Source organism: Oryzias melastigma, linkage group LG3 (genome assembly GCF_002922805.2).
Source record: "Oryzias melastigma strain HK-1 linkage group LG3, ASM292280v2, whole genome shotgun sequence".
Taxonomy (NCBI): domain Eukaryota; kingdom Metazoa; phylum Chordata; class Actinopteri; order Beloniformes; family Adrianichthyidae; genus Oryzias; species Oryzias melastigma.
Window position 1 is genome coordinate 10,347,994 of NC_050514.1, and position 23,904 is coordinate 10,371,897.

General features: G+C 36.1%; 2 protein-coding genes and 1 long non-coding RNA gene across 5 annotated transcripts in view; 1 reads left to right on the forward strand and 2 right to left on the reverse strand.

The window, feature by feature from the left end:
• Positions 1-309: 309 nt before the first annotated feature.
• On the reverse strand, positions 310-5,649 carry dtwd1 (DTW domain containing 1). Of its 2 annotated transcripts, none has more exons than XM_024295068.2 (5): positions 5,632-5,649; positions 2,774-3,075; positions 2,499-2,636; positions 1,006-1,282; positions 310-926 (listed from the first exon to the last, which is right to left on the reverse strand). In XM_024295068.2, the coding sequence occupies exons 2-5, from the start codon at positions 3,026-3,028 to the stop codon at positions 685-687; spliced, it is 912 nt and encodes a 303-aa protein (XP_024150836.1). In that variant the 5' UTR covers positions 3,029-3,075; positions 5,632-5,649; the 3' UTR covers positions 310-684. The 2 variants fall into 2 exon arrangements, with proteins under 2 accessions (XP_024150836.1, XP_024150835.1); XM_024295067.2 differs by lacking the exon at positions 5,632-5,649 and adding an exon at positions 5,414-5,550.
• Positions 5,482-23,904, forward strand: part of LOC112160504 — a 47,429-nt gene continuing 29,006 nt past the window's right edge. The window contains exons 1-3 of one of the 2 annotated variants that reach the window (XR_002921681.2): positions 5,482-5,727; positions 8,873-8,905; positions 10,402-10,571. This is a non-coding gene — a long non-coding RNA (uncharacterized LOC112160504). Of the gene's footprint in view, positions 5,728-8,652; positions 8,906-10,401; positions 10,572-23,904 lie in introns of those variants that run through there. The other variant, XR_004949884.1, reaches the window with a different exon arrangement.
• fgf7 (fibroblast growth factor 7) lies at positions 14,466-21,054 on the reverse strand. Its single transcript, XM_024295070.2, has 4 exons — positions 20,843-21,054; positions 19,929-20,522; positions 16,296-16,402; positions 14,466-16,149 (listed from the first exon to the last, which is right to left on the reverse strand). The coding sequence occupies exons 2-4, from the start codon at positions 20,212-20,214 to the stop codon at positions 15,934-15,936; spliced, it is 609 nt and encodes a 202-aa protein (XP_024150838.1). The 5' UTR covers positions 20,215-20,522; positions 20,843-21,054; the 3' UTR covers positions 14,466-15,933.

The window sequence follows — 23,904 nt, forward strand, 5'->3', positions numbered from 1 at the left end:
ACTTATTTTTTAATGCTATAAAGCTTTTAATGGATAATCTGATATGTTTTTGTGATGTGAACTGAGCAAGTTGTGGTCTTCACATGATTTTTAATCAGCTGTCTCTCATAATAGTGCTTATAGTTACCAGTACCAAACTAGTCCTTCAGATATCTTTCAAAATTGATGAAGAAACAAACATCGTACACGTCTTAACCCTTGTGCTTACATTGACGTGTGATCCCTCCCATGACAAAGGTGGACAGGATTTTATGTCTGCCACGGACATCAGCGAAGATAAAAAATTCTTGAAAAAAAAAGTTCAGCGGACTGTCTTGTGGGGTCCAGATGACCCCACTTTTAATGTAAGCATGCCTAGGATAACAAAAGGGTTAAACAAAGTCTCCACAATGATCTTCTGGGTTCACAAACTTCTCCACACTCACTCTTTACATGTGTGGACAAACTAAGCTCTTAAAACTTTTTTTATTTTATTTTAACTTTTTTGCAACTTTTGGATTTCCATTGAATCCTTCACTGAATATGAAAACTCAAATGCATCAAATCCCCTTTTAATGACAACGGTATGGTCAAGTCCTCTACATGGACTCATCCAACTGATGACGATGCAGAGTTAAAAAAAAAATCAATATATTTTCTTCTTCTTCTTCAGTTCAGTCTCTTGGAGCTGACTCCAGTTTTTCCTCACAGTTGCTCTTTGCACTTCGCTGCAGAAGTCTTAGCTTTGTTGATGACTGAGTGCAGATAGGAGTAGAAGAAGAGAAGGTTATCATATTCTCCATTGTATTCCTGGGCGAGGAAGGACTGGTGGAATTCCAGGAGAAAGTAATAAATGGCTTCAATGGTTGAGAGGTAAGTGTCTGGCTTGCCCTTCTGACGGCGCCAGAAACATGTTTTTCTCGTCTTCAGTTCTACCTGGAGCAGACCTGCACGAGAACACATTCATCAAAAAGCAGACAATAATAGTGAGATCATGCACAAGCTGCTTCAGTCTCTTGTGGTTACCTTGCAGCCTTTCGTCTGTGATGATCTTGTTGGTCTGGTTCCATGTACTGTCGATGAAGACCACCCTCTGTAAGGGAAACACCTTTGACTCTTCATCTGTGGCCTCTGCCTCGGGGTTCTTGGCAGCCTGAGTCCCCTCCTCAACTTCTTCAATTTTCAACCTCTTTGGACGGAGTTCATCAAAATGGTCGTGCAACTTCGTCGTCCTCCTGTCACCTAAGCAACGCAGAATGTCTTTCACTGAGATGGCCTCAGAGCCAGGGAACACCAGCACTACCTGGAGAGGACAAAGAGTGGAAGACCGTCACACAAACCTAAACTGGGAGCAGAACACACATCATATTTGAAACATGTGCTTGCTCCAGTGCTTTGATTTATGTGATGTGAGTGGCAGGGGAATGAAAACAGTTTGACAGGAGGGAAATAAAGGTGAAAATGGAAGACATTAGAAACAGAAAAACGATTTGTTGCAAACCGTCAAATCAAATACTCACACACGACCACATCATGAATCTGAACGCACATGATGGTATACAGCTGTCAAACCAAACAAGCTAAGCCATTTGCAAAGTGACTCCAAAAGCAGCCACGGGCATTTGCAAAAACTACAAATGAATGAGGCACATAAGCTGCAGACGGTTAACAATTTCTGGTGCACTTTTTTATATGAATGGATGCAAAGCTGCCTGTGGAGGTTTTTTGCTGAGTCACTCATATGTCTTTAGTCCTGGAGTCAAAGGGTGCAACTTTCACCAAAAACTGTCATAAAATATTAACATTTAGAACAATACGTCTTTCAAAGTTCCTGAAATCTACATTTTCCATGTCATAAACATCAGGGACATTAAACTATAACAAATAATATGTTTGCAACTTCACATATTGGTTGAATTGTTTTTACCATTATATTTTAAACTGAATTTCAATGACTAATTTACTTTAATAAGCGACCTATTTTCCAACAAACACCTCATGGAAAACAGAATAAAATAAAATGCTGATGCAGACTTTGAATAAAATAAAACTGTCAAATGGAAAAAATATATAATTTCAACTACAAGACTCAATGTCAACTAACAGAGTATAAACATGTAAAAAAAAAGAACTAAAAGACGTTTCTACAGATTTCCAAAGAACTGCTTACATTTGTGACAATAATATTTTAGTAAAATCAAAATGGTGTAAATAAATGCCAGATCCCAGAATCTCCTATGGAGTAATCATGTGCAGTTTTGTATTTAAAATGATTTATTTTACAAAATAATCTTTTTAGACAATACGTGTTTTTTATATAGTAATGAATTTATGTTTTTTATGTGATTTAATAAAGTGAATGAAGTCAGAACCCTTTTAATTTGTTTAACATTTGAAATGATAAATAATCAATCAGAAACACAGCATGCAGAGCATGTCATTGAGACTAAGGCTTCTATTTACAGCCAGGGATGAGGTTGATTTTCAGAAATAAAAGAATAAGAAAGGTAACATCTTACTTTATCCTTTTCGTACTCAGGAATGCATGGATAGGTGTATATGGTGGCATCATTTGGAGCAAGGATCTTGGCGTGAATGGCAGTGCTCTTCCCATCTGTTTCATTAGGATGTTTGATAATGTCTATCTTCACAGGAAGCTGATGACAACAAACACAAAATATTCTCTGGTTAAAAAGTTCAGCTACACCTCACATTGTATACCCAATATACATTTAGTAGTGATGTTCAAGAAGGCTTCTGCTAGGAGTGAAACCAGTCCCAACCTTTCACTGACCTTGATGATGGGAATTTCTTGGATGCTGACACCCACTAATGAACAGCATGTGTAGCAGAAGAACATCCTTGATCCTCCACATTTAGAACATTTCAACCTGCCAGTCTGCTGCGCTGTCTCCAGCACTTTGTGGGATGCCAATTTAAGACCTTGGAGAGGCTGCTTGGCGAGCTCACAGCTGTCTGATGAGTCGAGACCGAGTGTTGTTTTGTCATGGCAACCAGAATGAAGTTGCTGGTCTTGATCTAAACTCATGCCTATTCTTTAGATGTTTATGGAGGTTCGTCTTGGGCTTGTTGGCTCTGTAATTTATAGGGGGAGAAGGAAGTGAAAAATTAGAGACCACACTTTTCCATTAGGAGCTGAAGAGCAGAGATATATAGGAAAGCACTTTCCTCTAAAGTTTGAGAATGTTTTCTTTGAAGAAGTCTTCAAAAATTTTTTCATACACTTGTAGCTGATTTCCAGGGTCTAATTCTTGAACAAAACAAATCAATTGCAGTAGCCTTAACCCTGTCATTAACCATTCTCCAATTATTTTGGAGCAAAAACAACTTCCAAAGTGTGACCACCGACTGAACAAAGTCACATAACAAGTCAGAGGGACAACTGATAGATGTCAGCGTACTGCAGAGGCTGCTGGAGAAGGACCAGCCTGACCTGCTGACGTCTGCAGCGTGTCTCCTAGCTGCAGCTGCAAATCCGGTCATCCAGCCAGCTGTCAATGCCCAATAAAATTCAAACCCAAAGAGTCATTCCTTTTAATGAAACGAGGAACCGATTCTAATTCAACCCTGAATGTATCTGCCAGATCCATTAAGACTCGCAGACAAATATTTTCCATCCAGTCTACTTACTTAATTTTAACCAGATTAAATGTTATGATGATGTAGATGTTCACTCTTCATGTTAAGATTTGTCATTTATTTAAACGTTATACCAACCCATTCTAGTTTTTTCCTTTTGTTTATGCCAAAGTTTTCATACTTTATTTTTCTGTTTGAGGTATTTTACACCTTATTACTAATGAATTCACAATGCAAACAGCAAATACAATGTTTTTTTTCCCAAACTACATTTTTTATTTTAATAATTTGTATTATTTGGCTTATAAAATATTGTTTATGTCTGCATTTTTTTTTAATTTTACATCTTAAGAAATAATTTGTTTCTTGTTACTTTTACTATTATTTTCATGCTGTGTAAGATAAGTGATATTCCTCGAACACAAAAAGAGATTACATCAAATCAAATATATATATATATTTTTTTACCAATGTCTATTATTTCATACTTAGTGATTGATGCTCTGAATTCCAAAGAAGCCTGTAAAAACGGTAAACAATCAATATATCAATTTTGGCCAAGCAATTCCAAGTATGACAATTCCACATGGATTATTTTATATTTATAAATGTGAAATGAAAAGAAAAAAAACTCCAAATCACATTTTATTTCAACTGAAATTGTAATATCTTATAAATGTTGTCACTTTTCAATGAGCTGCTTTTTTTACCCTCACAAATGAATAACAATTAACAAACAATATTTATTGAATTTAAGACATAAATACATCTGTTGTGTTTTGTGTTAATGGGCATCAAAGTGTGACTGAGCATTTGAAACAAATGTAAAAAACACTGACTTTGATTATGTGTTTAAAATATAATGTTTTATTACTGACAACCACAGTGTTGACAGGTTGACAAATTGCTCTGTTGATCTACCAGCGACAATCCGGACAACAAACTTCAAGGAAAAAAAAAAAAAGACAATTCAAAAGCAGGACAATTTAGACATGAGGAACATGGTTGTATGCAGACATTGAAGCACTACTAAACATATATATATATATGTGTGTGTGTTTTACTTAAGTATTTTGGTGTCATGGATAAGTCAACAGTTTGCTATCAAATGCATAGTGTGTAAACTGTTTATTATACTCAATTATGTAAAATAACAGAGCATAAATGCAAGTAATAATTATATTTATTTTGTGTCCGATTCTTGTTTTATTTCTCTTCTTTTATGAACAATTCAGATGAGAATTGTCTAGCCTCTATAAATCACTGGTTTACATACAAATTAACTATAAAAATACTTTTATGATAAAACTTTAATCACAAAGACTATTCTGAGCAGCAGAAAAACTATAGGACATAATGTAAGCCTAAACAAATCCGTTTTCTTTCCACTGTTGTACTTTTCTGCAAAGTATATATAATCTGACTACACTTAAAAGTTCTTCACGTTTCAAGTAATCCTGCCAGCAGACTAGATGTTAGCTAATAGTAAATTTAAGTGACACTAACACAGGTCACCGCTTGAGTTAAATAGATTATTGAATAGAAAGATTACATTACTTACACTAAAAAAATCTAACTATTCTCAGCCGAGTTCCTTCAAAAGTCAAATCTGGCTTTTCATTAGATGATTGTTTACAGAGTTTAGCCTTACACATCTGTGAAGCTAACCTCCTGTTAGCATCGACTCATCGTGCGTCTATTTTCTAGGCTGCGAACATTACTATACATAAACCTGAAGCTTGCTGGGTAGCTGGAAAACAAACGTTAATCCAATGAAACATCATGTCAACAGACAAACTTTGACATAAAACACATGTTCGCCAAACATGCCTACCAGAAGCAGTTGTGGTCTTCTTCTACGCCGGAAATAGAATCTCGTGTAGCGGAAGTAGAAATATTTGAGTTGTTAAGCGCTTTTATTTCAACGACGTATTCCCAATTCAGATGGAATATTTTCGCAAAATACATAATATAAGCCAGTTAAAGTAAAACGCAGCGGTTATGGATTTGAAAATAACTAGATTTTTTTAACTAGCACATTTCTTTACTTACCATTCAAATTCCATATGTTACCAGATTTTTATATTTTACCGTCGTAACATACCCTGCCAAAAATTACGAACTAAACTGATGACTCGTGAGTTGCTTGTGAGTATGCCTTCTTTTTTAGTCATTAGTTTCTGATTCTGACTTTTAAGGTGAATGGTTTCTTCAGTGCGCGACTGTCTATGGTGCGCACGCGCATAACAGCAAGCAAAACAGATTACTTTTTTATTTGTTATTTCTGGACTTTTTTAAGGCCTTTGATTCAGTAGAACAAAATTTCTTGTATCTTGTTCTTTACAAAAATTTTGTTTTGGTAATTACCTCTGCAAAGTTATTTACATTCTTTACAACAATATCACCTGCTCTATTAAATGCTAATAAACTAAAATCTGGTTCATCACCAAGGTTTGATATGAAACGTGGAATCAGACAGGGGTGTCATATATCTATTTCTTCTTGTAGCTCAGCTTTTCTGTGACCATATTAAATCCAGTCCATTGCAAGGTATTTCCAACGCTAATAGATTTATTGTGTCATAAGCTTGCTGATTATTTCACTCTCTTAAAGACAGCTCACAAATTCCATTAGCAATAGATATAATTAAATCTTTTTCTAAAGCTTCCGGTCTCTCATATATTTGAAACAATGTGAACTTCTCCCAATTAAATCATGCGAATCGTATTCACTCTTCAATATTCATACAAAGACATCAGTCACATATCTTGGTATTAGGGCTGCCACAAACGATTATTTTAATAGTCAACTAATCACCGATTATTTTTTCTGATTAGTCGACTGATCGGGTCATGCGCAAACTGGATGTAAAGCACACATCTTAACCATCATTAGCTTTAAACTAACTAAAAACTAGATATATAGCATTACTTGCGATGATGCTAGTTTTAATGCTGTAAGCTGAATTTGGTCGCTGAAGATGGTAGTGCTGATAGCTGAAGATGCTGAAATTGATAGCTAAAATCGCTGAAGCTGAAAGCCAGCTAAAGTGTTAGTTGAATGCCAAATTAGCCTAAAAAACTGAAAAAAAGTCTAAGTTAGCCAAAACAGCTAGCTTGCAGCTGAAACATTATCCAAAATTCAAAATAGCCCAAAAAAGCCCAAGTTAGCCAAAACAGCTAGCATGCAGCTGAAATATTAGCTAAATCCAAATTAGCCTAAAAAACTGAAAAATCTTAAATTATCCAAAATAGTTAGAATGTATCTGAAATATTTGCTAAGCTCCAAATTAGCCGAAAAAAACGAAAAAAGCCTAAATTTGCTAAAATAGCTAGAATGCAGCTGAAATATTAGCTAAACTCCAAAATAGCCTAAAAAAACCTTAAGAAATGTCAAAATAGTCCAAAAAGCTAGTAGTATGCCATTTTAACTTTCCACTTTACTACAATCCTACTTCATATAAAGTAACAACTAATTGACTAGTAAATTAGATGTCGACTATTGTAATAGTCGATTAGTCGACTAATCGTGGCAGCCCTACTTGGTATAATAATATCCAAAATGGAAAATGATAGAGGTATTAACCTTCTTCCAATTATTGATAAAATGAAAAAGAGGTTTAACCTCTGGCTTTTACGTGATCTCTCCATTAAAGGTCGAATTCTCCTCTCCAAGCCTGAATGGCTCCCCTGCTCAATCTTTGTATGTTAGCAACTTCATATTCAAAACTGTTGATAAAATGTTAACGTTATCTGGAGGAACTGAACTCATCACATCAGGAAATTTGTTCTAATGAATGATTATACTAGTGGGGGTCTAAACTTTCAGGATTTCAGTACATTAAATATAACTTTTAAAATTAATTGGATCAGACATTTTTTGAAAAATCCAAACTCTCTGTGGAACTTCATTCCCAATTATGTTTTTTCTCAGGTTGATGGCCTCGACTTTTTACTGCTCTGCACCTACAAGCCAGACAAAATGCCCCTTAAACTTTCATATCATAAACAGATGTTGCTTGCTTGGTCCATGATTTATAAACATACCTTTTCTCCTCACAGGTTTTACATTTAGAACAATAGATACATTCTTTACAAAAACAAAACAATCTTTATCCAACAGTGGTTTGAAAATAATATAAGATTAGTGGGTCTATTATTCAACCAACAGGGTCACCTCTATACGTACAATGAATTCATCCAGCACTATCAGATCCCTGTTACTGTGAAGGACTTCTCAGTTGTTCTTGATGCTGTTCACCCCAACCATACCTGTCTTTTTAAAGGAACTTATACTCAATTTGCCCCCAATGACAGCTTCATGTGACGGACACTGCTGCTGGAAAACTCTGTTTCTCTACTTTGAAAAATCAGAACTAAGCCTTCCGGAGACCGTTTCAGCAGGACCTCACAACTGAATCCCCAGTCGTAACTTTCTGGACTTCACTTCATGGACAAATTTGTTGGGAAAAGGTTTGGACCCTGCCAAACAAATATCTTGTAAACAAAAAAGTGAAAGAGGTTTCATTCAAGATCATTCATAGGTTTTATCCAACAAATCAGTGTATGCAAAGGTTAAAAAGAGATATTGATAAAAACTGTTCAGTCTTTGTCAGTTTGGGGAAACAATGCACGTGTTTGGACTTGCAAGCACACTGAAATAATTTGGCACAGACTAACAAATCTGATAAAAACTCAACTTTATCCACATTTTACTTTAACATGGAAAAACATCTTATTTGGTTTCTTTAGTTATGATAATAAGCTTTCGTCTAAATTTATTTAATAAATCTCCTGATTTTTTATATTCACAAAACTAAATTTAATAATAAAGCTCCCAATTTTTTGGATTTATTGGCCCAAATTAGATTTTACTTGCAGTCTATTTCCCCCAGTACAAACAAAAAAGCAATCAAAACATGTCATCTTGCTCAGCTTTTTAATCTGATATAATTTTATCTATGTGTGTATCCCCTCTGGCGTTAATTTTGAACAATTGATGTGCAGTTTAATAATCTATATTATTTACTGTATGTCATTTGTTTTCAATAAAATAAATAAATGAAAAATAACAGCAAGCGAAATGTATCACAAGTCTCCAGGAAAAGCGGCATGATCAATGCTATCTAACAGTAAGCTATTATAACAATATACTTCCGTCGTTCAACTGTTTAAATTATTACTTTATCCCTGTTTAAATTATGGTTTTGTTTTTCTTTTTTGCTGAGCCATCCTGTAGAAATATTGTCAGAATAATGACCATATCTAAAGTCTTTTTTTTTGTTTGTTTGCAGGGCAAATATTGAACCTGTTTGCTATTCTTTGAGGTAAGTTTAAAAGCATTTGGTGAAGCACAGTAGACTTGAAGAATAAACGTCATGTGATTTATTTTCAATATCTTAAAGAAAAAAAATATGTGAATTTTAGGGCTAGGTATTACTTTCAATTAAAAACAATTTAAAAACAATTCTGGTCATATAATTTGGGGTTGATGATATGATAGGCCATATTAGTCAATATTAGTTCATTTTGAATATCCGATTCACTGACCTAAATTTAATCAGGGCATCTTTATCCAAAAATTCAACCAGTGTGACTCGGAGATAAATACCTGGTACTGAATAGTGCATATAAAGTTTTCCCGATTCCTTGTATTTCTTACAAGATAACTAAGTGTAAGTTAATATGTGTACAAACAAGTAAACAAGAATTAATTAAAAATAAATTCACATTTTAGTTTAATAAAGTTCAGCCCACTGTTGTTTTTCCACTTAAAAAGTAGGCAAATAAAACATTTCTAGTTCATCATACAGCACTATATGATCACACGTCTGCAATGATGGCTTGATTATTTTTTGTTGCATTAGCTGGTCGTCTTTGCATTACAGTAAAATAAATCTACCATGTTTAAATCTCATTTTCCACTATTGATAAATTAGGTTTATTATTTTTAAACAATTTTACAATGTTTCCTCTTTAGTTAATGAGATTATAAAATTTTCTCAAAAAGATTAATCTGGTTGTATTGTCAGGATATAAATTGATTAATCAGTTAAGTTGATTATTGTTACACCCCTACTTTCAAACTATTAAATTGATTTGATTTTAATTTACAAGTTCAAAATTGGATTCATTTTTCAAATCTGCATTTAAATAACAATAAATAACAATTTATTTTTCTATATATTTTTTTACACAAGTGGTTTCAACTGACTAATTCAAATGGTAAAAACTAAATAAAAGGAGATGTTTTTGGCTTCTAAAAAGTTTTTTAAAAAAGTTGTTTTAAAAGATCATTTTCATCCCTATGATGGGCTGTTGGAATTGTTTCTTGTGTATAAAGATGAATTCTATGAATACAATTTAAAGCACAAATCTAGTAGATAGTAGGAATCTTTCTTTTTTGCCCTCAATTAGAAATGCAAAAAATGTTAAAACGCTGTTCCTGAGTAACACCCATACAGCCATGTTCCTCATATTTAAGTCATTGTTCTGCTTTTAAAAGTGTTAGCCAAAACATTCAACAATTTTTCCTGCTTGACGTCTGTTGCCCTGATTGTCTTCCCAAGTATCCCTTCGTTGGTAGATCAACAGAGTAATTTGTCAGCTTATGAAATAATATGGCTGTTAGGTTTTTCTACACTATCTTCACACAGTCCAGAATGTCATTTTCAAAGTAAAATCTGTCTAAAAGACTGGAAAACCCTGAATCATATGTTGATGTCCATAATGCAAACACTAACTATAGCTTTGTTGCTTAACGTCTAAAATTTAATGAATGTTTTTATGTCAATGGCTAAACATTTTTCATTATGTTGTCAAGATTCTGTTCAACTTCAGGCTTCATTGCCTCTGCAGTACGCAGCAGAGTGCTCTAAGGACTCCCCTGAGGACACTGAAGATACACTGAGTAAATACAGTCAAGCCTAGACAAATGTAAGACATGCTTGAAGTTGATTATTACTTTTGGACATACAAGCTGTCTGGATAATCCACATTAGCCACACATCCCCAAATGTAGAGTCTGTAAAGCTTGTTTGAAACTTCAGAAGGTATCACTTTACAGCCATTTTTTAAAGGTACAGACTTTTCATCTTTTCTTTGCAGCATTTTCATGGTTAGCCTCAGTTTTTTCTCATAGCTATTAGTGTAAAAAAAAGACCCACGTAGCCCTGACAAAAGAAATACTACATCACTGTCGCAGTTTGCAGGCAATTTTTAGATGTGATTTTTGGCCTAATAGTTATAGTTGCAACAACTATTCAGAACACAACCACATGTCGTGTTAAGAGGCAGTGACTCAACATGCCTAATCCACACGGCTTCCCCTGCCCTTTTATTTATGGAGCAAATACACTTAATGATCCCTGTGAAAAGCAGTAAACATGAAAGGGTAATTTAAGAGCAGACAGCTTCATGACAGGTCAGACTTATGCTCTTTCACTGAGTGTAAAGTCATGTGTGAATCATTTGCGGTGGACTCTGTCAGATTTTTGAGATGTGACCTAAGATAACGTTACACTTGAGTTAATATGATACAGATTGAGGCGGAACTCTTGTCATATTTGAAAGAAAGAAATTGAGTTTGTTTTGCAGCGTCTGTCATATTGTTTGGCACTTCAGTTTGATAAGTCTAAAATAACACATATACAGTTCATAGATAACTCTGTCAACTCAAGGAATCAGGGCTTTATTTTTCACAATGTCATTGTGTCCTTTTGTTGATTAAAAAAAGGGATTTTCCTGTGATAGTTTTTCAGCTTTTGTTTATCTACATAAACATGATTTTTTTTTGTCAACTTGAAGATCCACTGTAATGGAAATAGTGTTTTAAAAAAGTTCTTGTCGCACTTTTCTCACGATGGAGGTCATGTATAAAAAACTATTATCATCTTACTATTTCTTTATTTAAACTGTTGTGAACTAGGAGGAGACAAAAAAATGCAGGTTGAAAAAAGTCTCTTTGGTAAAGTCATAAATGCACTGGGCAAAATGGGTATTGGGGCATGTCATGATATTGTCATGTGACATTAGCATTGACAGAGAAGTAGTGACTTATGTAGTACTGTTACTAGTTGAATACATATCATGAAGTTCGTTGAAGGTACTATCAAGAGTTCAATTGTCTTGACAATTTGTCAGACATGCAGGTGGGTTCTTATGTGTATTGTTAACCACAGGCCAAGTCCTGGTGCTGGATTTGTGATGCCTTGTGCCTTACCTCTGCTACAGCAAATGTCCTGGATGGAGGGAAGGCTGCTATCAGTGATGTCCTCTACCACTTTTTACCACCCTCTATAGTGCTTTTAGGCTTTGAGAAGTAGGCAGAAAACTTGCCTGAATGCTGTTATTTTTTAGTTTGCAGACATACTTTCTGTTTTTTCTCTCAAGATTTTTCTTCTCAAGATTTGCCAACAGTTAGTGCTAAACTTCAGTAAATTACTATCATTTGTCATGAATGTGGTTTTGGAGCTCACACATTCAGAAGTAAGACTTGAGCAATCCATTAAAAACATGAATAAAATGACTGTAAACTGAATAGCTAAACCATTTGAATATCTCATGACTTAAATAAAGGAGGAAAAGGGAAATATAGAGGATAACAAAGACAGGTGAAGAGACCATAACCAAGGGGCCACCTAAACTGGCAGATCCCCCTGAAGACATCCCTCTAGCACAGGTGTCGAACTCCAGGCCTGGAGGGCCGGTGTCCTACATGTTTTCCAACCAACCTGCCTTTGAAGCTCCTTATTGGCCAAACACACCTGATCCAGGTAATCAGCAGCAGATGAGGCAGGATTTCTGGAAAACCAGTAGGACGTCGGCCCTCGAGGACTTGAGTTTGACACCCCTGCTCTAGAGCATCCAGATGTCATGGAAACCACCTCAGAACCATTGACATGAATAGAGATGTAACCTCGGGTTACAACGAAAGGAAGTCAATGCAATCACCATTTTTCCGCGGTACAGATATCGCCTGATTTTTTTCTTTTTTGGACCAGATGGGGTTAGCAAGCAGTGATTGGTCCGAGAATCTGTTAATCCAGAAATTAATCCAGAAACGCACGCCTACATAGACTTTTTAATTGAAAGTGGTCGCTTGAATGAGTGTTGCTGAAGGTGGCGTGGATGTTGCTAAACAGTGCGAGGGCTGAGTCAGGTATAATCGCCACCACCGAAACATTCCCCTGCTGGCTCCTCAATTTTTAAATCTTTTAGCAAATGTCCTAAATGTACCAATCCATTCAACGTGATCAAATTATAGCACCCATGAGGCAAAGTTATCAAGATAAAATAAGCAATACTCAAATAATTTAGAGCTGATTTTAAACATCCCACTTACCGACTATGATTTGGAGAACTAGTAACTTTTGTTTTACTAGCACCTGTAAATTCATTTTACGTTAAAAAGATTTAGTAAAAAGCTGCTGGAGGTTCTTTGCTGGAGGTTTTTTTATTGTTCTGGTTCCTGGGGTTTCCGTGCTAAAGCCTGGAAACAGAGAATCCCCCAAATTGCATAAGAACAGATTTCCTCTTGGGAAATGAAACTTTACAGCCCTGAAACATATCAAGTTCAGCTGTGTGTTCCCTGGCTGCCCCCCTCGGGGCCTCCCTTTTTCTCCATCTGCCCCAAAACCACCTTTTTGCATCGCACGAGACTGCTCGACCTTTCCTCTTTTTCTCTTTTTTGTTCTCAGCCCCCCTCCAACCCCCTGCCTCTCCGGGTTCTGTTGTTCACAGCCAGACTAGACAGCACTCTTGTCTGCACATGGGGCTTGTAATATTAGACACATGTGGTTTTCTAAAGTTTATTCATGTTTACACAAAAATGCAGTGCAAAAAAAAAGCTTTGCGATGAACGCTGAGTCATTGTTATGAAATTATTTATTGTCGCAGCAGGTCCGTGAAATTACACAGTAGCTGGTTATTTCCTGAAAAGCACGTATTTGTGTCTTGTAGGTTTGCTCTAATGGGGATGCCCTGTGAAGTTTAAATAAATTTGGGATTCATTCTTTATGTGTCACCACTAGAATCTAAATTAGGATTTTGGAAGAATGCAAACTTATCAGATTTACAGAGAAACTGATTGATTTTGACCTGAACTACTTCTGTTCAAAACGTTGGATCTCTATAATATTCATATAACAAAAAGCCACAATTCCACTTACATTTCAAAAGCAACGCTGTGTAAGTTGTAAAATGCATACATGGTGTGTTGGTGTTGCATAGTTTGTCTTGGAAGTCTACAGCTTCATGTCTGTCACAGTTCTCTCTCATGCTGGGTGGCTTCAGCCTCCCTGTGTCCTGCTGGGAATACACAGCCCTGAGTCTGAAATGTGTTTACATTTTGAGCATGTTACAAATTATCTGCTAAGACTAACTTCGCGTGACTTGGCAGAAGCCTTCACTTTGCTCAGATGTTGTTTGGGTCAAGCGTATTTCAGAGGTTTGCTCTCTCAATTTAACTGTCTCTCTCTGGAGCTGACAGGGGTTCTCCAAGCCAGATGTGAACCCAGAGAAAAGGTAAAGCTTGCTTTCTGTGTTGGTGCGCTTTAGGTTGTTTTTATTTGAGCTTGCATGCACAATGTGCACATTTTTGAGTCTACACATGTATGTTGTTATAAACAATAGAGCACACTCTGCCAGCATGCCTACAGAATTAGCATTTACTGACAAAACTACATTTTATATTGTAAATATAAAACCTTTTATCCCAAACTCAATAAGTGTGGGCATGACTTAAAAAAAAGGTACATTTATGCTTTGTGACAAATTTAAAGACACATAATGCTCCAGTTTTTACCTGTGCAGCATTATTCATATTTAATTCTAAATCCCTAAAAGTTCAATTTATTGTATCACAAAAAAATGTTGAGGAAAAGTTGGTTTCCAAACAGACATTTTTATTAGAATCCAACTCTCAGCAAAAATAACAGATCAGAGTTGAGTTTACAGACATTTGAAAGCTGTAATTGGATAACAGGATTATTGTTGTTACTGATACTAGACTAAATAAATAGATCATTTTACAATGCATTCTTCTGTTTCAGGTGTGCTGAATGTGATCACAGTGTGTAAGCAAAATACAATTCTCTCTTTCCCCTTCACATCTTGATATGCTTAGCAACAGCTTCATCAACGGCAGGATAAAAGCACAGTTCATGTGGTTCACATGCAGGTTCTGTTCCTCAAGATGCTCGAGGCACCAAATCTCAGACAAAACCAACTAAAATTGCTTGTAAATATTGCAAAATTTACCATCTGATGGATCCGCTGGATAGCCTGTTGACATGTTACCAAAGAGACTGTACAAGCATTTGGAAGGAGTTTATTTTGAGGTTGGTTATACCCTCTCTCTAGTGGAAACAAACCCTTGAAGACAGCTTGCAAAACTCAGCTGCAGTTCTTTCACAGTAAAGCAACAAGGTAGAACGATGCACTTATTAAGGAAAGTTTAACATACAACAAATCAGCTTTATATAATGAAAAGCCAATAGCCATAAATGAAAAAAGTATAGCAAAGACTGAGATAATGTTTGTGAAAAAGGTAAAATAGATCATGCTTTTTATGGTTTATTGTTGAGTTGTCTGACTTGTATAATAATAACACAGAAACCAAAGAATATCTCTTTATAAATAAATATGTGTTCTGATGGAGTACAAGGTTACAAAAAAGATTACATAGCTTAGCATTATGTGCTCACTTCATGATTATTCTGGATAATTTTTCAGCAGCAGATTAGCATTTTGAAACAGCTCTTTACTAATGAAAAGATCAGGGAGCAGCTGCAGGCCATAGATGTTTGACAGACAAGATACATTTGTCCTAAACATACTTTCTCTGCATGTTTTTTGTCTATTTACTGGAATACTTCCATAACTGGATATCCTATTTTTATTCATTTCATCTTTGCTGAGTATAGTGAATTCTTGCGCAATTTAAAAATAGAGATAAAAAAACAAGTCCAGCTTGCTTCAGCACTTCCTGTTCAATGGCAGACGGCATTCTGAAAGTTCTGTGGATTGAACTGGTGTCCTCGTCTGTTAGCCTTTGGATCCAATTTGGATTAAAAGGAAAAGAGTTGCGATCACCTGGACTATGGCATCTTGTTTTGCAAAGAAAAAAATGTGAATTTTTAAGTGTTTTATTAATTGTTTTAATAATTCTAAATAAATTGTGATATTGCTTCTACATTTAAGGGTTTCAGAATTTTACTTGAGATCTGTTTGAGAATGTAAATGAACCCATCAATGATCCATCTGTTTCAGATGTAAAAATAAGATATTTTCATGTTGATCATATTCTCGTTGACTCAAAACATTCCCAATTACTGCTATCCCAGTCCTTCACTCCTCACTCCAGCATCATCTCTTGTTTCTTGCAGTTCATTGGGATGAAATGAGAGGATTGAGATATCTTGTTGTTCTTCTTTCCTCGTATTGGCCTTCCAGTTTTGGACAAAGTTATGAACAGTTCTGTGCCGTTGTTCGTCCACTTTGTGGAGGAATAGGCGCTGTAGTTGTTTTCTAGAAAAATCTCCTTGAAGATGCAGTTTTCATTGTAGATCCTCTGTAATGGAAACATATTTAAATCATTGCTGGAATGTGGTTCGGAGTAAGCACTTTTTGGTTTTGACTGTCAATTCTCAGTTTTATTTGATTCAAATTGATATTTTTGCTATTTATAGACTATATACAGACAAAAAAAGACATTACCTTGCCTTTCAGCTTTCCAGCTTTATTCATAGCAATATAATACTGACTCTTTACACCCTTGATAGCCAGTATGCCTCCCTCAGACACACTTCGGATCTCCAGGATGCCTGCCAGACAGTCAGACAGTTAGTAAAATGGGTCACATTGCAGGACTGATAAGAAACTGTCAAGATTTATCCTTCACTCCAGCTCCAAAGTGCACTCAACATTCATCTTCATCAACAAAGGAGATGAGAGTTCCTGTGATTAATCGGTCTGTGAGCTCTCTGGCTTTGTTCAAGTCTTGTTAACTTGTCTGGGTAGCTATTACACAAAGCCAGGTCTATGATATTGCACATGAAGTTAGTAAAACAGAGTAACTTTCAATCTTTTTTTCTTTTTTCACACTAATTCAAGAACAACAAGAATGACCATGTGACTGGGTTGCTGTTAAAATATTTCAACATCACACATTTGTTATATATTTCCAAAATTCCTTAATTTGACAGACAGAAAAAAAACGCTAACTTCTGGTGTGACTTCAGAATGACACAGAGCATACATGCATTTTGGTGTTTTGTCAAATCACAAACAGATGGCAGTCTCTCTGGTTTGGAATTCTTGTCTGCTCTGCTTTCAGTTTTTATTTGACATAATAAGTTTGCCCTTTGGGTGTATTATTTTACTTAGGAACTAAATTATTTTATTAATGTTACTCTGTTTTTGTGTCCTGCAAATCTATATTTCAGGTTTGTTTTACTAAAAACTTATAGTATATTTGAGAGCAGAGTTAGAAATGAGATACATTTTCACAAACCCATATTTTTAAAATATTGTTTCTAATACAGAGTTGCGCAAATATCAGCACATTGAATACATTTGTCATCCTATATTAGGTTACATAACAACAACTGGTGAATATTTCTGAATTCTAAACAACTCTTTGAACAATTTTGGGATTTTTGAGGCTTTGAGTTGCCAGTAAAACTGCTGCGACAATAACTGCTTCTCACGATGTTCATTGTAGTTATACACAATTGTCGTGTAAAACAACCAAAATGTTCTAAATGATTGTCAAATAGGTTGCAACATATTTCTAAAGGATTTTGTTATTCTAATTCAAACAACAAACAAATACACTTGTTTTAAGGCTCAACATTTACATGTACGCAGAGCAAAATCCCAGCCAAGTTCAATATACAGATTTCATATTTGAAAGAGCAGAAGGCTGCTACAGTGGCCTTCCATTGAGACATCTGATGTACTTTGTGTTTAGTCCACAATTTGGAGTCACTAAACCTCATGTATGAGTTTTAATGTTCAGACATGATAAATTTTCTATTGATAAAATCAGACTCTAGGGCCCCAAACAATGTCTTCTCTGATGTACTTTCAATTGCAAGATAAAACATCAATTATCTAGGGTAAATTAACAGGCATTGCACTGACACTAGAAGTTCAGTTATTGGACTGACCTATTTTACTTGACTAAAAAACCTTGGCTTAGTCTTAAAAACATGATACGAGGAAAAGGGTGATAAATGAAGGTGCATGTTTGAAAAGGTTTTGAGAAATGGAGAGAGATAATTGCTGCACAGAAAGCTTTCGAGGCCAGTGCCGAGCTGGCTGCTCTCCTAAGGAGGCAAAAATATGTCTCTTCGTGTAAACAGTGTTGTAGAGTTTTCTGCAACTCGTTCCGTCGTTGGTGTTTTGGGGAATTACCTTTTTTGCCAACTCCTGTCAAGAAAACATCTTAAATTTTCCTTAATGTGTACATTTCATTACTGTGAATGTTACCCTATTACATAAGATGTTATGCTCATAACCTTTGACCTCAGAGGGACTGGACTTCCTATTGGTGAGAATTTGACCTGCAGTACCTATTTTCAGACACTGTGGGTCAGGGTTACATGATTCTTGAACCATGACACCTCTGCATTAGGGCTGGGAATCACTGGGTACCTCACGATACGATACGATACGCGATACATGGCTCACGATATCGATAATATCGCGATACTGNTACCAGGTAGCAGACACATCTATATCTTGACTTTGCCCTGTATTTGGTCTATAAGGGCTTTCAAGCCCAGTTTGACCAAAAACCTTGTCTAGTCCTAGTCTTTAAGACTCTTTAAACTCTAAGTTTCTGTTAGGCTGTTCAGAAGCTTTTTTTAATTTATTTTCCCAACTGATTTCTTAACATATATTAACCTGAATTGAGTCAATTAAAAAAAAGTAATGCACAGGTGAGTTTTGGAAGATCACAAAAACCGTTTCATGTAAGATCTCTTTGATAAGATAGTATAAAAAATATTGTTTTGTCCACTTATCTACAGAAAACATTATTTAAAATATAAAAACAAAAACCGTTTTAAAACCTCATTAAAAAAAACAATGTTAAACTTCCCCATATTTTGTCCATATGGATTTTTTTTTCTTACATATATGATCATCTGCAGGCTGGTAGCAACTTATAGCCAAACATATTTTTTTCTTGAAGCAACAATTGGCCCCAAGTTGTTGCTCTGTTTTCTCTGCTTTACAAATTGCCAGTTGTTGCACAACCATCCTTATAATGAGGCATTTCTAGTTCATGCCAGCATTCCAAACTCTGCTGCTGTCAGATTGGAGGAAATGATAAGTAGGCAAAACATCCTCACTATGACTAAGACTTCTAGTCATCTCTGTAAACATGAACTTTGAGAAACCTTGGGCTTATAGTTTGTAAGAAACCTGTCATAAATTAGTTTAAATTGAGTTTTTGTAAGTTGTAGGTAAAAAAAAAAAAGATTATTTTCCCCTAGAATCTTCCTGTCACAATTTATGGGAGTGTAAATCATTTTGACACAATATGATTCATTGCAGGTGACCCTGGGGTCACAGTTGCTTAAAAATTATTGGTTTAATAGAACCTCTGGTTTGCTTGATTGCAAATCATGCTTAGTATTGACTTCACCTCAGAAACTATGTCCTAGAAAACAACACAGGTTTTTTGATTTTGGCTAAAAACTGCACAATCATAGTTAACCCTTTCTTGCATGGAGGTCACTACAGTGATTCTTTGATAGTAAATCTATGATAGATACCATAATATAGTAAGGAAAGTTAAGAAATAACAGTTCATAGATTTGATGGGAAGCTAGATCCTGTGATGATTGATGTTGGGTTCAGTGACTGTTACTTTTGTTACATTATTCTCGGTTCATAAACATTGTCTTGTTTTTGATAAATCATCCTATAGAGATAGAGGAACCACCGTTACAATATATCATATTTCAAATAATTTATAGGTGTAGCTATAAGTTTGGTGTTATATGTTTGGTGGACAGATACATATATTATTATGTATTTTAATTTTTTTTCTAAAAAACTTTATTCTATATCCCTAAAGATGAATAAAAACATTTGGGAAAAAAATCTGACTGATTTTTATCACAATCCATGCATGAGAGGTTTAGAGACCACTGGGAACACTTTGAAAATAGATCAAAAGACGATTGGATTTGGACTTTAACAGAAACATTTGACTCTTTTGTAGATGTTTTTGTCGCTTCTCCTACATGCTCCTGTCACCTCCAAAAAGTACAGTACATTTTTGACAACATTAGCTTCGTTTTAATTTATCTTAGGTGCCAAAAACGTGGTTCTTACTGTAGCAGTTGGTGCGATCTTGAGTCCCACTGATGTTTCCGGAGTCGTCGATCTGTAGGAACCAGTTTGTGGCACTGAACAACTGTCGGATGCGCACATCTCCTCCCTCCATGTAATCGTAGTTCCTTGTGTGGCGCTCATGCTTGGAGCAGTTCTTGATGGCAGCCAGTTGCTCTGGAGTGCAGTCACCATAGACTACACACACACTGCCCAACAGGAAGATTGCATGCAGGTAGAGTCCAGAGAATAGATTTTGAAGGTTCCGTGTCAGCCTCCATTTGCGCATTATAATGCAATACAGTGGGGCTCAGTGAACAACATAATGAAAAAAACGATAGAGAGCTGTAGGCTATCCCTCAACACAGCGACCCCCTGACCCCTAATTTTTGACCTTGGGGTCTTCGTTTCGCAGCAGGAATTCCTGGTTTTGTGTGAGCGTACGCTGGGCTGAAGTCTCACAAAAAGGACGGCTGATAGTAACAGGAGAGGATGTCTCTTGTTAGTTGTCAGTGATGGTGTGTATTGACCACTTCATCCTTACTGAGATCACAAACGAAGCCATAATCCACGTTTTAAAAGTTGTACCGGATGCCACTGTTAAAAACAAAACACTTGTTTAATTTTTGATCAACACTACATGCAACATTTGAAAAATAAAACACAATTAAACAAACTATTTTTTTTCAAAATTGATTGATGCTTTTATTTTCTGTGCTCTGCGATAGTAAGTAAATCAGAATCAGGCTAGTTTAAACTAACACACATGTGACATCCTGTCATGAAATCGAACCAATAAAATATAGCACCAATACTGCTGTGGACTGAGGTGCAGATCTGTCATCTTCCCTCTCAGCACTTTCAATAATACAATATCATATTTCTTTTTCAGATAAAATAATATTCGGATAACTTACATGTGCTCTGAGTGTTGACAAGAGTTTCCTGAAGTTTGCGCCTTTAGAGCCTGAATTTAAATCGGCTAAATCCTTAGAATAAAGCGGCAGCGGTGGACCAAGCCTGGGGATGCAGTGCAGCGGAGCAGGAGCTGGGAGTTTCTGTCAAATTCCATGTATGTTTTCCTGATCTTGGCAGTCTGTGCATCCTCCACTGTTGCTGTGCACTCTGGTTAGATAAATGCCTCCTGCTGACCTCACTTTAGAGCAATTAGATCCCAACCAGTCAGCTGTCCCTGGCGGAGATGTGGTGGAGCAACACCCTTTGCCTGCCTCGCTGTCACTCACCCACCCGGCATGAGAGGGAGCTATAAACTCTGGAATACCAGACTTTTCCTGGTATGTGCCCTCAACTACTTTAAGAACTTCACATGCACACTCATTGTTGCAGAATTTGCTGCAGCATCTGGTAACATCACGTTAATAAAAAGGTTTAGGCTGATCTTTTAATGACTCACACTCTCCTCAAACATGATTCAGAAATCTGCCACGATGACAAAGCTTGCAGAAATCTGTTACCTCTCATCTCTTAGGTTTTCTCGGCCGCACTGAGGCATGACTCAGAATTTATTGGGTTGAAAAAAACTTCAAAGAAGTTCCTCAGTTCTAATTCTTATCGATCGTAATAGTGGAAAGCAATAAGTTATGTTTGGCAGGTATCCACCCAAGAAGAGAAAAACAGAAGACATTGCTGCTTGGAGGTAGACATTTATATGTCAGGGGTCGTGCACTCTTTCACTTTCCGTGTTTGTATTTAAAGACATAATTTATCGCCCCACATACCTGGCCTTTCTTTGGACCTGCTACTTCAAAAGTTTATATGGACCCTAATGATTATTTCACCTGGGAAGGTCAGGACTGCAGGCCTGAAAATGGAGGACTCTAGACTGCAGAAGGTCTCTGTCTCATTATTTAACCTGGTGGTCGTAAAGACCAGATCTTTCAGTTGCCAGTCAGGCTTGTTCAGCTGGCTCTTTTATCATCTTAGAGACATTGTGTGCTGCCACAGAGCTGTCATCATTGTGTGAATCGGACTGTGACTGTGGAGTGCATTTGGCATTAAAACAATGTAGAAAAGCGCCATGTAAGTATTCGCCATTTACCATTTACTTTGTGCTCTTGACTCTTGAAACATCACCTTTGCACTTGCTGTGTTTGGCTGCTCACAGACAATTACAGATATCCACTCAACAATACAGCAACTTCTGGAATTGGTAATGATGGTGGCCAAGAGACTAATTCTACCAGAATAGAAATCTCCTGTTGCTCCTCCTTTCCGTCAATAGGCTACTTATGTTTTCAATGATACAAATAGAAAAACTCTGATCCTTAAGACCCTGCTAATTTACCACCACTTTAAGTTCCCGTGAACCATTTCTTTCTCATCTGGAAATGGTCAAATTTAAATGAGGTTGAAAAGACTCAAAATACTCCTACGACTGATTTTATCCTGCCTCTCTTATGCATTTATTGTCTGTTTTTTTTAATAGAACTGGCCCAACTCTTTGCACACATCTAAGCCTGTTTTTTTCATGTGTTGTTTATAAATGAATAATAATAATAATAAACATCACATTTGTAAACACTATATTTTGAAAACAATGATCACAAAAAAGCTATAAAATCTTATCCTATTTTTAAGAAATTTGAAAACTCTTCTCAATTTCCTTTTGAATATTTCTTGTCATTTGTTATACATACAGTACGTTTCCATGTTTTTGAATATGTTTCCTTATATGTTTGAAGCAAAATATTATCATCATCTTCTTGTAGACAAACATGTAAGCTGAGCGTGTAGGTGAGAACTGTTTTAAAAATATTATATATCATCTATTTAGACTGATTTCAAGAGTAAAATGAGTGATCAGTAAAAGTGGAATGCCCTGCTGAATATTTCTGATGCCCTCTCCAGAGAAAGAGCTGAAACTAGGGAAGCCTCTGCAAAAGTGAGGTGAAACGTTCATTTTAGTTGGTTTCACATTGATTCCTGGTTCAGCATTTAGGGCAAGGCTGTCAAACTCAAGGCCTCCAGGCCAGCCTCCAGCTTTTTTCAGGAAAACCTGCCTTATTTGCTGCTGATTACGTGGAATCAGGTGCGTTTAGTGGCCAATAAGGATTAACAGGTTGGAAAACATGTAGGACACTGGCCCTCGAGGCCTGGATATGGACACCCTAATTAGGGTGTCCAGTAATTGTAACTTTATACAGTTAAATTCAGCTAAAACATTCATTCATCCAAGAGAAGAGGATCTCTCTGACCAGACACCATAGTGGTTCCCCATAGGCTGTCTATTCAGCTGAGCCTCTAAAACAGGGATAGGCAACTCCAGGCCTCGAGGGCCACAATCCTGCATGTTTTTACGTATGTTCTAATTGGCTGGGCACATCTGAACCAGATAATTAGTCAGGAGTAGGGCTTTGATATCTTGAAATCATGCAGACACTGCAACCCTTGAAGGTCTGGAGTTGCCTATCCGTGCTCTAGAATCTTGGTGCCGTCTTTGACTCAGCTTTATAAATGTTTTTGTTTGGAACTACCATTTTGAGGAATAACTCCAGGTTTCTGGTTTGTAAAGCCAATCATAAAGTGACTGCTTACTTATTTTCTCTTGTCTTTGAACTCAATTTAGTATAAGGGAAAACATCATTCCAGTTACCTGAACATTCAGCTGGTTGCCAGTTTTTTTTCCAATATATTTTTAAAGTTTTAGCTCCTCATATAGCCAAGCACCTCTGAACTTTCTGAATTTTACAAACCTACACAGTTTTGTTATGTTTCAGCAGGATTTTGGCTAGTTGTAAGCTTCCTTGATAACGTAATCTTCTAATGTTAAGTTTATATTCTAACAGTGTTTCATTTAATTGTTTTTATCATATGAGTCTTGGTTTAACTTAATGTTTTCTTTCCTGAAAGTGCTATTTAAAGACCTACTACAATGAAAATCATGTTTTGAACTTGTTCTTATAACGTTTTTCTGAAGATTGGGGACAAATGTAAAGAAAAATAAGCTTAAAATTGCATT

Coding starts and splice junctions, on each gene's coding strand:
- dtwd1 (XM_024295068.2), bottom strand. CDS start 3,028: ATGAGTTTAGATCAAGACCAGCAACTTCATTCTGGTTGCCATGACAAA. Junction 2,637..2,773: donor AAGAAATTCCCATCATCAAG/GTCAGTGAAAGG, acceptor TGTTGTCATCAG/CTTCCTGTGAAGATAGACAT. Junction 927..1,005: donor CACAGACGAAAGGCTGCAAG/GTAACCACAAGA, acceptor GTTCTCGTGCAG/GTCTGCTCCAGGTAGAACTG.
- fgf7 (XM_024295070.2), bottom strand. CDS start 20,214: ATGCGCAAATGGAGGCTGACACGGAACCTTCAAAATCTATTCTCTGGA. Junction 16,403..19,928: donor AGATCGCACCAACTGCTACA/GTAAGAACCACG, acceptor ACTGTCTGGCAG/GCATCCTGGAGATCCGAAGT. Junction 16,150..16,295: donor CTGGAAAGCTGAAAGGCAAG/GTAATGTCTTTT, acceptor TTTCCATTACAG/AGGATCTACAATGAAAACTG.